Source organism: Zingiber officinale, chromosome 8B, assembly GCF_018446385.1.
Source record: "Zingiber officinale cultivar Zhangliang chromosome 8B, Zo_v1.1, whole genome shotgun sequence".
Taxonomy (NCBI): domain Eukaryota; kingdom Viridiplantae; phylum Streptophyta; class Magnoliopsida; order Zingiberales; family Zingiberaceae; genus Zingiber; species Zingiber officinale.
This window is the reverse complement of record NC_056001.1, coordinates 60,830,161-60,844,113: the sequence shown is the minus strand read 5'-3', so window position 1 is coordinate 60,844,113 and position 13,953 is coordinate 60,830,161. Positions and strand designations below refer to the sequence as shown.

At 37.8% G+C, this 13,953-nt stretch overlaps 1 protein-coding gene across 2 annotated transcripts; it reads right to left on the bottom strand.

Annotated features, from left to right (window-relative positions):
• Positions 1 to 1,221: 1,221 nt before the first annotated feature.
• Positions 1,222 to 13,389, bottom strand: LOC122014771 (transcription initiation factor TFIID subunit 12b-like). 2 transcript variants are annotated; one of them, XM_042571189.1, is made up of 9 exons: positions 12,604 to 13,389; positions 8,683 to 8,883; positions 6,645 to 7,205; positions 6,023 to 6,097; positions 4,448 to 4,526; positions 3,790 to 3,854; positions 1,898 to 1,933; positions 1,597 to 1,830; positions 1,222 to 1,526 (listed from the first exon to the last, which is right to left on the bottom strand). In XM_042571189.1, the coding sequence occupies exons 1-8, from the start codon at positions 13,261 to 13,263 to the stop codon at positions 1,651 to 1,653; spliced, it is 1,857 nt and encodes a 618-aa protein (XP_042427123.1). In that variant the 5' UTR covers positions 13,264 to 13,389; the 3' UTR covers positions 1,222 to 1,526; positions 1,597 to 1,650. The 2 variants fall into 2 exon arrangements, with proteins under 2 accessions (XP_042427123.1, XP_042427124.1); XM_042571190.1 differs by having other exon boundaries at positions 6,645 to 7,202.
• Positions 13,390 to 13,953: the final 564 nt, after the last annotated feature.

Below are 13,953 nucleotides of genomic sequence, written 5' to 3'. Positions count from 1 at the left end.
CGATAAATTTACAAAACAAAGAGAGCTTTCTGATACAGCGATAGAAAGAGGAGCAGTCTATGTTCATTACTGTCAGTCATCACGATCTTCAGCTGCTTCTTGAATCTTGATTACGAGACGAGTGCAATCTCCAGACCAGAATGTTGTGCTCATCGTTTGTCTCGGCGAAGCATTTCGGTTATGATACTGACGCAATCGAGTAACGACAGTGGCAGGCTGTCGTCCCGAGGGACCTCCATCGCTGGCTCTGCTGGCCGCGTTGGCGGTGAATTCGTCAAGGAAGCCGGCAGCTTTCTCTTCTGTGGAATTTGTGGAGCAGAGGGTTCGCCAGCGGCGGCTCGAGAATCCTCGTCTTCGAACCCTAGATCGCCGTCGGCCTTCTTCGAAGCATTAGGTTTGCCGTCGTCGTCGCCGCCGCCGCCGCCGGGCGGAGACTGAGAGGGTAACGGTAGGAGGAGGATGGGGCCGTCGGCGTAGGGCAAGCGTCGATCGTCGTCGCCTTCGGACGCCGGGGTATCAACCTCCATCCTCGACTCTACGCTCGAATGCTCCGGCGTGCGGCATGATGGGCTGGGGGGGAGTAGCTGCATCGGCGTGCTCGAGACGTCGGAGGAGATGTCAAAACGCCGGGTGCGGGTGCGTCAACGATGCGATCGTCGGAAGAGAGACCGTTTAGGGTTTTCAGAAGGCCAAGACAACCATATCCTACCTTTTATCGAAACACGTTGCAAAAAGGCGGGTCCCGCCGCCCAGCGGCCCCCTCACCCCTGCCCCACGAGTATGAGAGGGAGTAAATCACGGTGAATACGGGCCCGGCGATGACATGGCGGTCGAAGGTGTTTAGCACGGACAGATATTGATGTTATCGCAATTGCTGCCGCAGACCTTCGACCTCCCGACCCATGTTGCAAGATACCATGTCATAACCGGTTGATCCCGCCCGTGGGGGCACCTTTTATCGAAACACGATATCACGGGTTGGCGCCCCACGGGGTTATCCCCGTATCCCTCAGTCCACTGCACCCTTAACTCCTTCCGCTACCGTGATTAACCCCCCTCATGATAGTCTTGGGCAAGATCCACGGGGACGCTGGGGCAAGCATTATCACCTTTTGTCCAACGATATCACGAGTTGGCGGGGGCCACCATTATAGAAACACGATATCAGCTTCTTCTGTTTTTTTTTTTCCACAAATCATCAACAAGAAGAACAAATACAAATGAACACATCAACAGGAACACGAGTTTTATTTATGAACAAATACTGATCCAAATAATTTGTGGCCAGAATAATGATTCACTTCCTCGCTAATTGAGCCTACAAATGAAAAGAAAACAAACCCTAGAAACTAATTAATTCTCAGATGCTTCCACGCCCTACAAATACTTGCACCATATAACTCTTCGTATTATGCACACAATGTAATAGTTCCTTCCCATGAATCTCTGGGAATTACTCACTAGCAAATAGCGATTCCTTCGTGTCGCCTTTTCAGTAGAAAAGGGAGGCAAATATACAAACCATCCTGGAAAGAAATGAACAATCATCATGTGAGTATGTTGCCTAAAAACAGTTGATCGAAGCAGAATACTCACAATCAAGTTAATCGCGTGGAGGAAGACCATAAGTTTTACTAGTTTGATGCGTGGCTAAAATCTCTGCGGTTTGTGCGTGGTTTGTGAGGCAACCACAGGTAGGGATAACTGCTCCGAGCTAGGTGAAGGATTTATTGGGTGATCGCTCCCAGAATTGTTTACGAGCTGTTTATTTGTGGCTTTAGAACCTCCCGCATCTCCTTCCGGCTGATGTGTTTCTGCTGACTCTTGTATCTGATGAAATTTTGCAGGGTCGTATCGGATTCTAGAAATAAACCAAAAACTACACAGTAATAGTTACCGCGATCAGTCGCCTCTTGTGGATATCCGATGATAACTACAATTCAAGAGAAATAATATCAGACTCATCAAAGGGAGCTGAAGTAAATTAAACGAGCATATATCAGCAAATACATTGCAGGCAAGAAAATTTAAAAACTGAAACAGCAAATACAAGGGGGAGAGCATCAAGCATAAGAGACGTGTGTTTATGTTGATTTTGAAGCAGGTTTATGATGATTCTCTATATCCTATTGAATTTTATTTTTGATCATAATTAGAAGAAAAAAAAACATCAACAACTCACAACAATAGCCATTCTATCTGAATCCAATATCACGCACCAATCTATGTGGCATCCTTTAACTTTGTTCGCTAAAAAAGGTTGAGCTCTAGCAACTAACAGTCTAAAATGAGCTTTCAAGTATTATCAGACCACTCAGCATCTTATGATTTGGGACCATTGAGAATCTCACGTCGTCTACTCCTGTCAAAGTTCTAAAAACATTTGGTTTACAAAATCACCTGTGACCAATATGAGGAAACACTGAAGAAACATTCGGATGTGAATGAGGTTACCCATGCTAAACAAAATAGTAGAATGACCTACCGGCCATATAACTCGCAAAAACTATGCCCTAAGCTTTTGGTTACGTGACCAAGTGGCCAATCTATAAACAGATATTGTTGAAGAAACTAAATCTATACTGAAATAAAATAAAATAAAATATTAGAATATGAACTCAACTACAGACCTTCTTGGTAAAATAAATCAAGCTGATTGTTATCAAAATGATTTGAATTGTTTTAAAGATCCAGCATGTATTTTCTTGCATTGAGCTCTGTCACCAACTGATGTGATCAGTTATTCCACCATGTTTTATGTTTAGAGGAGAATGAGATGGTTCTATTAGGGGTGCAAACGAATCGAGCCCACTCTCAAGCTTTTTGAGAAAACTCGAAAGACATTTGATTCATATTCGAAATTATCGAATTTGAGCCGAACTCAAACATCTTCAATAATTTTTTCGAGTTAAACTCAAATCCATAATATTTGAACCGCTCATGAGCCGAACTCTCTTTATTTTTACACAATTTTGGTTTAAATGTGCTCAAATGAAGGTTCAAATAACTTAAACCGAACTTGAATTTAAGTCATTTCGAACAATAGTTTAATTCTACTCGAATCAAGGATCGAACAACTCGAATTTTATTTCGAACCGAGCTCAAGCCAAAATTATTTGTATTTTTGAATTTTGAATTGAAATCGAATCACATGTATTTTTTAAGCTTGAACTCAAATATCAATATTTTCATATTATTCAACTCAGTTTGTTTGCACCCCAAGGTTCTATGTTCTCTAATTTACATTTTGTAGCGTGATCTAGGAGCATACCAAATTATTTCAAGGTAGGTGTGTGTTAACTTGGATCTACTATCGGCTTAGATTACCCCAAGTTAAATAGAACCTCTATCACTTTGCTGGACCAGTCAAATATGAGACTTGTGCACCTTAAAGTTCATAGGGCAAAAAATATATTCACTAAAATTATAGACACTAAGCCCATGAAAACTTGCACAGAAATATGAGGTACCATCACTACCATATGATTGAGTATTGGGGAAAGTGACGTCCTCATAGAACTAACTTGCCACAAATTTTATGAAAGTTCAAAATTGAGTAACCGTCAGTAAAAAAAAATAGTCTTATGAAATGAAGCAATAGCCAATGATTTTAACTTGGAGGTCTGTCAGATAAAAATATTAGTTTTCTGATTTTGGAATTTCATTTTGCTTGCATTTTATTGAATAAAGTCAGGAACTATTTTCAGTAATAATATTAATTATTCATTAACTAATTGATTTAGTAGAGATCAAATACCAGAAAAATGGAAGAATAAGAGAAACACTTACTGGTGTTTTCAGATATTTCCTATCCTCCCTTGAATAACCTGGAACAGTCAAGTTCCAGTTTTTCTCTGCAAAAGACATATCATCAGTCATATCAAAGAAAGAAAAACCAAGGCATTATTAAAATGCAATGCAAGTGTTGAATGAAGACAGTAGATGCTTCTTCACCCTCACTTTGATTTGAATTATAGATTTTTTAAATATCCAAGATCTAGATTCTTTTAATTGATTATTTTGTAGGTTATACTTCCTCAGAATGTCTTTCTAGGAAAGTACTTATTTGACATTCTCGGATATCAAGGTAACTAAATGGTTTATCTTCTAGTTTTGCCCTCCATTAAATAAAGATAATCTCACATGTTCCCAATGCGTATCTTAATTGGTATATCGTGGCTTTTATTCTCAAGACATAATGATAAAGATAGGAATGAAGGCAATTAAGATATTTATTTCATATTTTTTCTAAATAAGTAAACGTTTGTGTTTCTTAAGAAGTTTTAAAACGTACAGAAAAGAACATCTTAATGCCATACGTATATGTTGTGGATAAACAGTCAACTAGGAACATTCAGTAAGATAATTATAATTGTAAATAGGGTTCAAAACCCATTATGTAATACTAAAAAAAAAATATCTTTGGAGGTTTCACTAAGTTGCAAACCTAGGTGTAGCAGTACATCCTTAGTGTCCAAGGTGGAAGATTTGCGATGCTTTGCTAGACTGCAAGCAAATGTGGTAACCTGCATTTCAGCAGTTATTGCATCAATGTCATATAAAGCAAGAAACATCGCTTGATGATCAAATAAATCATTTTAATACATGATTTACAGGGGAAGAACTATATAACTTCTAGATACTAGGAAAAACCAACAGAGCTGTGACCGTCAGTATCAAAATTTAGTAAGCATGCAAAAATAACCAATCAAGAGAAGTGATGCTTTATGCTAAAGAAAACCAACTAATGAGTAGTTTGCTAGTGAAACTGATTCAGCTACAAATAAACTTCAATATTTACACACAAACAGATTCTTCTGATGATTAAAAATAGACTAAAACCAGAACTTCCTTATATGGCATTGCCAGGCAAACTTCAATATGTATACAAGAGATTATCAGGATGGATACTTCAGCATATGTAACAAAGTTACTCATTAAATTGGGTTTGCTAAATCAACCCACTCAAGCAGGATTTCATCTGACATTTGGATAATACCTCCACATTCCAGTCACCAAAGCATTCTAGTTTTAGATAGTTGGTACATGTATGGCACCTATAATTCAACACAAATCTTTGATGATAAGCAATTGATTAGCTATTACCAGTATGCATCACATGATGCATACAAAATTCTTTATACCATTCATGTACCTATTTTTCAGGATACAAATAACATATAAACCTTACAAGGGGTGATGTTTAAGATGCCTAGCAGGTATCAAACTTCTTTAAGTGCAAAGTATCCAGTAGGATATAGGAGTCCACTTATTCTCTTCCAATTTAGCCTCCTCACAAAAACCGGGGCTCGTTTCAAACTCATCAAAATTTACACAAGTAAACTAATATTCAAAGTTTATTACACTTTTCATGTATATACCAGTGCACCACAATATGCACCGAGACTTTCAACTGGAATGATTTAAGTTCTTGGTTCACATAACATTGAATAAAATAAACCAATCAACCCTTTGTTTAAGATACAAAAGCACTGTCGGGATATTTTGATTTTTGTTTTATATTTGCCAAACTTTAATGCATTTCTTACTAAAAAAAACAACTCATGTTTAATGAGGTAAACTTTGTGTATTCTTGAATCTTCTTTTAGTAAAACTAGCCAGATATGACCATTGTAAATGTAAAAACCATTACCTTACAATTAATTTAACAGATATAAATATTGCCCAGAGAAGATGCTTGTGAATGGTAAAAAGCAAATCCACCCTTAATATACATGTGAGATAAAATGCAGTTTTCATCTAAAAAAAAGTGAGATAAAATGCAGTGGTGTTAATTGGAGTCTCCAACCTCAAAGGTCTTAGACTTCATAAAATAACAAAAGATGCACAAGCATCCACTAACTCATCAAATAAAAGCATCCAAAACCAATCACACCTTTTTGCATCAGACAAGTTCAATTATAAAAGAGAAGGAACACATACTGTACCAAATTCATTGTGTCAGCATACTATTGTCTAGTCAGAAAACTTTAACAAAGCGAGGACTTTGCATGTTACCAACCGAATCAATGAAATCATCTGCTATCTGCAAGAGAAGGTCTTCAACTTCAGGATCCAGTTTACCATGGGGATCTACCTGCAAACGCAACAAATTTAGAACAAAGAAGAAACTGAAGGAGAAAAGGGCATGGAGAGAATTTTATCATAACCAAGGAAATTAAGAAAAAAAGGAAGCAAAAGGAAAGGTGCAACCGTAGCACTAAGGGTGCAATTTCAAGAATAAATACAAAATGTAATTATAATTTTCTAGATTAAATATCAAATTTTAATTTGACTGTCCAATTGTTATAGTCTTATTGCTGGAAGTAAAAAATGTGAAGTGGAAATAAATCGTAGCGGTAAAACTTATCTAGATTCAGTTTGGCACAGTTAAAAGTGTGTCAAATATTGACACGGTGTGGTACAACAGAAATTTAATTCAATTGACTATATATATAAGTTGTTCCTTTTTCTAAGATCTTGAAGTTTTAGAAAAGTGGTTAGCCATTCAACTCTAGCAACTTTAAACCCTGGTAACCACATTTGTAGATGCTCAGACCCATAAATATGTGACTTTAAGTAGGAAGCTAAAGATAAAATCAAAGAAAAATGCCTAGCAAGCTAAAGATTAGGAAATTATGTACCTGCATAACTAAATCATGTATCTTTCGTTTTCCGAGAAGTTGATTGGTTGCTTCTGTTCCTTGACTAGAACTTCCACCTGTCATGCCAGAAGCAGGCGCCTCTTCTTGGGATCCAGTCAAAGATAAAGGTTTCTGGACTGCGGACCCAGACAGTTTTGGAGATTGCAATTGCTGTTGTTGCTGTAACTGTTGAATTTGTTGAAGCTGCTGCATCTGCAGCAAATGCTGTTGCTGTTGCTGACCACCTAATTGTGGCTGTGGCTGCTGCTGCATCAGTTGAGAGATCTGCTGTGGTGTCAGGGCCATGGATTTCTGGTGGAGCTGTGATGAAGCTAGTTGTTGTGGCAAGAAGGATTGCTGCTGCCTTTGCTGTTGCTGAAGATGATATGAAGGAGAAACTGGTGAAGGCAACGAAGGTTGTAGATGCTTCAGCCACTGCTGCTGTTGAGAAAGAGTTGTTTGTACTATTGTTGATTGCCCATTTTGTGTCAAACCAGAAACCTGGGAGTTCAGTGCAGCAGCTGAAGGTGTCCTAGGTAAGCTTTGACCAGGAAGCTTCTGCTAGATAATTCAAATGTTACACAGTTTGTAACCTATATTAAATAGCAAGATAACAGAAAAATTGCACCATTTGCCAGTACCTTGTGAAAAATAAGTTAATAAAACAATAATCATGCTACTAAACTGGTATATGGAAACAGTAAAAAAAGAGGTAAAATGTATTTCATGTTTCACAGACACTAATCCGAGGTGGCAGAGGTGCTGCATTTTTTTAAAAAAAAATTGATGCTAAATTCTTCCAGAAAGTAGCATCAAAAAAGAGAAAATTATTATGACAGGAAAATTGTGATAGAAACATTTCTATCACAATTGTGCTAACAAAATTATCAAAAAAATAAGCAAAAAGAGAAAATCATCCAATATCCAGCTACTCATAGTCGAGTAGCAATTCATATTCTAAAGCAATCAAACAACTGTTTGTTAACCATATCATCCAGGAAAAATATTGTTTTCCCTTGTTAGCCTAATATTAAAAAAATTAACCGAAATTGAGAGAAGGGATTGAAGTCAACATGAATTAGCTGAATTTGGACAAACTTAATTGATCTGCTAGTCTTAGTCAAAAGGAATAGAAGTGGCAGGCAGCAAAAGGTAAAGGACAACAATATAGCAGGAACCCATAATAAGAATAAACAAGAAAAATATGAACAACAATGCAAAAGAGAAAATGTTATTATATTTAACTTTTCTATATATTTAAATCATCAGATTTATACTTGCAACCTTCACTTGTGATAATTGTTATCCAGCACGGCATGAGACAAAAAAAGGTACAGAAAAGATACTGGGAAGGATGAAATTGTTTACCATGGCATCATCTTTTTTTTTTTATTATTTTTTGTTAATCCAGGTATCCAGGCCTCGGTCCAACTAATCCTGGAGGTGGGCGGCCTTACCCCGGTTCGCCCACCGGGCAAATCCAAAAGCGCAAGCGGGTCTTGACATGACGGCCCAACATCACCAATAGTTCGAGCACCGCGGGCGTATGTGCCCTGCGAGAGAATTGAACCCTAGTTGCATACGTTAACCGCCCTGCCTCTTACCGCTGCACTGTGCCCGGGGGGTCACCATGGCATCATCTTTACACATAGATATGCTATACTATTATTTCATAATCAATGTGTCAAACACGGATAATATCTTATAGTCAATTCCTTTTTGAAATTTGATTAAACTGGTTCTCAACAATCGACCAAACTCTTATCATGGACATCAACACTCAAGAATAAGAAATTCAAAAAAATCTCAATGATTTAATCAAAATATTGTGTTTAGTCATGTCACTAAAGCACATTGAACCCAGTCTCTATCCTTCCAGATTTGATACTAAGCATGAAGCATCCAGGTTTGGATGAATTTTTTTAATCAGCAAAGGGGACTACAGATTAAGGCAGGATAGACATCTACCTTACATGTTTATTGAAAAATAGTTGCAGCAGGAAAAGTCCAAGAACACAGAATACTTATAGATGCAAACCTGAGGTGATGTAAGTGTCATTTGCTGTTGTAATTGTTGCTGTCTTATCTGCCCTTGCACAAGACGTTGATTATATGCTCTTAGTTGTGGATTCATGCTAAGGTTACTGATAATACCCATATTCTGCATTCCTTGCAAGGCTTGGGCAGAAGAATTTCCTGGATTGAACTGACCAGCTTGAACTAAGCCTTTCTGCCTTGGCTGCTAATAATAAAAGAAAAAGGGAACGATGAATTAACACCAATAACCAGGAAGTTCAAGATCTGTTCACATACAAAATTGAACTCCCAAAGATTCTTATTTTTGCACAAACAAATTTTTACAGTTCAAATTAAGAGTTCTCAGTTCTCAGGAACAAGAAAGTCAAATTCTCATCTAAAATATGATCACACAAATTAAATTCAATTTTCTTCAGACCTAGTAAACTATGCAATCAACTCAATAAGCGCTTGAATATCTAAAACTAAAAGTTTAAAAATGTTCAATAGGTGAAGAGGAGCATTTTACCTTTTCAATCAGAAAATATTTATCCAAGGTTTTAAATAACAGCTTAAGCGGCTGAATATGTGACTGTCCGGGTGGATTTGAAAGGGAACTGCATAACATATTGGATATGTGGTCCACTTTAGTTGTTAGCATGAATAAGCAGTCAAGGAATCCTTATCAGTAATTTGAGACTGTTTAGACTCGACCAAATTCACTTAAAACCCTAATAAAATGTAAGTGTTAATTTAAACACTTGTTTTGCAAGTGATAAATACTTTGCATGTTAATCATATGCATATTTCTTATATTTATAGCCTAGTATACATTGATAATTAACAATGATTTATATCTAATGTATATTGCATCTTATGTTTAACTTATATCTTTCTATGTAAAAATATGAATTAAATTTGTTGATTAATATGCCCGATTTTGTGTATACATGTCATTTTTACCAATCAAAATTTTCAAACTATTTTTAACACTGACAGCATATGTCTTTCATACTGCATATCTACTATCCACCGGCTCAATCGCATGCTGTTTGCATGAAACCTTGATTTAAGAGTTACTTTGCTATTGAACACGTGTCCTATATATCGCCCATGGGCAACTGAAAAGCTAATGCTTCTTAGACCTTCAAGTGGGTGTAAAACGCACAATACAATGGGTAGGCAAGGATCAAGGGGTGTAAAACATACAATACAATAGGTAGGGAAGGATTGAGGGGTGTAAAACACACAACACAATGGGTAGGGAAGGATTGAGGGGTGTAAAATACACAATAAAATGGGTAGGGAAGGATTGATGATTTCATGGGGAATGACATGAACATTAATAGCAGGGAGGCTTATGGATCAGTATTCTTGCTATAGCTAAGCGGCAAACTTACAGAGCCACAAGATGAGAAAGTACAAAACAGTGAGTAAACTTATGATAAATTCTAAATGGAACAAAAAAAGGAACAAATCTTCAATCAAGATTAGTAAAAATATGAATTAAATTTGTTGATTAATATGCCCGATTTTGTGTATACATGTCATTTTTACCAATCAAAATTTTCAAACTATTTTTAACACTGACAGCATATGTCTTTCATACTGCATATCTACTATCCACCGGCTCAATCGCATGCTGTTTGCATGAAACCTTGATTTAAGAGTTACTTTGCTATTGAACACGTGTCCTATATATCGCCCATGGGCAACTGAAAAGCTAATGCTTCTTAGACCTTCAAGTGGGTGTAAAACGCACAATACAATGGGTAGGCAAGGATCAAGGGGTGTAAAACATACAATACAATAGGTAGGGAAGGATTGAGGGGTGTAAAACACACAACACAATGGGTAGGGAAGGATTGAGGGGTGTAAAATACACAATAAAATGGGTAGGGAAGGATTGATGATTTCATGGGGAATGACATGAACATTAATAGCAGGGAGGCTTATGGATCAGTATTCTTGCTATAGCTAAGCGGCAAACTTACAGAGCCACAAGATGAGAAAGTACAAAACAGTGAGTAAACTTATGATAAATTCTAAATGGAACAAAAAAAGGAACAAATCTTCAATCAAGATTAGTAGAACCTATCGTGCTTATTCATAAATATGTTGTAACTATGAATGTATTAGGAAGTACCTGTGATGACAATTACTTCCTCATATCAAGAGAGATAAGAACCTCAAAAAGGAAATAAAATAGAGAACGACATTTTCCAAATCAAAAGAGATATTCATACCTCGCTTCCACCAAGGGTTGACACCAGTCTTATTCCATAGCTACTATTGCTAACAAACCCAACTACTAATAGAATATCCCACAAAGTTATTATAATTATAAATATTCTAACAGAGTAAACTTCAAGTTTGTGTTTCCTTGGGCATGGAGAGTATAAGAGAGAGAAAGAGAGCTTCATGGAAAGTTGGAGATTGGTCGACAACCATGAAGGCAGCAGGTGGGCTCAAAGTCAAGGCAGAAGTCAAGGAGGTAGCCAAGGCAAGCAAGGGGACTGCAATGATATTTTTTGTTCAAGTTGGACAGATTAATTTTGAGGAAAGGAAGAGAAAGTTTTATTCTTGCTTTCTCTCCTTATCTAATTACTACCCAAAAGAAATATCCATTTCTTCTCTCTGCTCTCCATGACTCCATCCTTATTTCTTCCTCTTCTCCAATCTTTCTCATAAAAGAAACACAGCCCAAACCACATAATTATTCTTACCTAATAATACCCCAACCAAAAAAAACACTAGATCACTGTTGCTACACTAACCACACTCCAGGAATAGTAGGTGTAAAGAATGATGAATGGATTTGTAGTCTCATTCCAAATGAATGAACATCAAAAGTTGCTTGCAACTTTATAATAGACCATGAAAAAGAATTTTTACTAGAGATGAAACAACTTGAAAAGATATTGGGTCTTAAAACTGATATTGAACACTTCCCAAAACCTCGAGTTGTTAGGAAAGGTTCAACATATATTCATATTCTTAAAACTGCTTCATGTGTGGAAAGGCTCTAGGTTCAGTGGGGATCCAACTAATTCCAGCCCTAATATATGATATTATAATAACACCAACACGATTCGAATAAATGACCCCCCCCCCCCCCCACTTTGATGCAATATTAATGTTGATGATTGACCACGTTTTGAAGCAGGATAGAATCTGAGCCATAAGTTTCGGAATAGGAAGATGCTTGGTCAGGTATTGCAAGACTTTAAAGCTGTTATGGCTAATGTTTCCTTTGGAGAAATCAGAGTAAAGCTAAATGCAAGAGCGACTGTGTTGTTGGCAAAAGTTATGTGTAACATAACCTCAATGACAAGAAGTTTGGTGTGACAGAACAATAAGCTGAACTGCTGAAAAGAAGTGTTTCTAAACGAATGATAAATACAACAGCAACAATCAAGTCTTTATCCCACTAAGTGAGATTGGCTATATGGATCCTCCTACACCATTAACAGATGATAAATAAGAGTTCAAATTCTACTGTAACAGCCAACCGACTACATTATGATGCCTCTAGGAATCAGCAAAGATAATTGCTTGTTTCGTCTTTAGTATAATTTTTTTTAATGATATGATACTAGATACAGCATGATGTTGGAAGGTTCCTTCTTCTTTATGAAGCAATTAAAGAACGCGTAGGAGCAATTAATCAAGGATTTAAACACTTCAATGTGAGTTCTAATAGTCACCCAAAATAATTAGTTTCCTTTAGATTTTTCTAAAGATAGATTGCATAACAGCCAAGATCTTAGAAGCTATACACTGGTTCCTCATTAGGAAGGAAGATGATAAAGAAGTTTATATTTTGGTAAACTTGTTATCTCTAACGTGTGAGGAATTAGGAGTTCTTTTCCTTGAGAATCTGAAAAATCATTGTTTCCCGAGAAAACAGGAATATCGGAAGAAAGAAGAGTTGTTGCATAACCTGAGTAAGCATCTGAGACTGCAGATTGAAATGCTGAGTAGTCTGTGTAGGTAGCATCGGAAGCTGGGCCGCTTGTGTAATAATCCCTGATCGACCCATCCCTCCAGCAGCAGCGGCAGCGGCAGCAGCCATCTGCTGCTGCTGCTGCTGGATCTGAGCGCCCCCAAAATTCACCTGCCCACCGTACATCCCCGCATGCTGCCGCATCGCGCCAGCAGCCGCAGAAGCGCCGAGCTGCTGCTGGAGCTGGCTCAGCCGCGTCATCGACCCGGATCGCTGGAGGTTCTGCTGCATCTGGTAGCTCGACGGCGACATCATATTTTGCTGCTGCTGCGCCTGCTGCTTCTGCTGCTGCTGCTGCTGCTGGCCCTGCATCTGCGGCTGAGATTGGAGTTGCTGCGACGACGGCAAGGGCTGTTGCTGCTGGGATTGAACGCTCTGCTGCTTCGAGGCGTAGTCGAGCGCAGCGGCAGGGCTAAGAGCATGGGATTGAGACAATTGAGGGGAGCTGATCTGGGAAAGGTCACCGACGGCCATGGACGGAGAAGGGGGAATTTGCGGGGACGGGAGGTTAGGGTTGGAGTTGGCCGGGGCTATTGCGCCATCTCCGCCGCCAGCTGGGACCTTGTTGGGGGAGGCGGACGCGGGGTTCTCCGCCATGCCGATCGCTTTCGCTCTCTCTCTCCCTCTCCCTTTCTCTCTCTCCAGCAGCGTCGGATCGAACGATCGGGGTATCAGCGGAGCGAGGAGAGGAAGGAGATCAATTATTTATTTTATTTTCGATTGAAAAATATTAATTACGCTTGATTGGCTTCGGTACTTAAGGCCATCACATTCAACAATATTTTTAAAAAATATATTTTCAATAGATTATATATTTTGAATATTTAAAAAAAATATTATGATTATATTTTTTTAATAAGTATCCAACTCTTAATTTCAGAGATTATTGATCTCGTTTAATCCCACAAAAGATTCCCACATGTCCATCTGGTAAATTCAAAAGGCACAGGTCATGGCAGATGATGGATTCAAATTCCATGGGTATAGAAGCTCGTATTATCTTTTACCATCACCAATGATAGAAAATTCAATAACAAGTTAATCTAAAATTAATTTTCAAAATAGAGGAGGTGGAGTTCTAAACCAGTCAAATTAAGCTAAGTGGATTAGGCTTCCATAATATATCATTATTATAATATTCATCATCTCATAAAAAAATATATATATATAAGGTTCATTATCATATACTCATTATAACAACATATCTCTTTCACTGACATTACTTTTAACATTAACACTCATTATTTATGGGTCTCACAATCCACTCAATCATCTTAAAATTATATG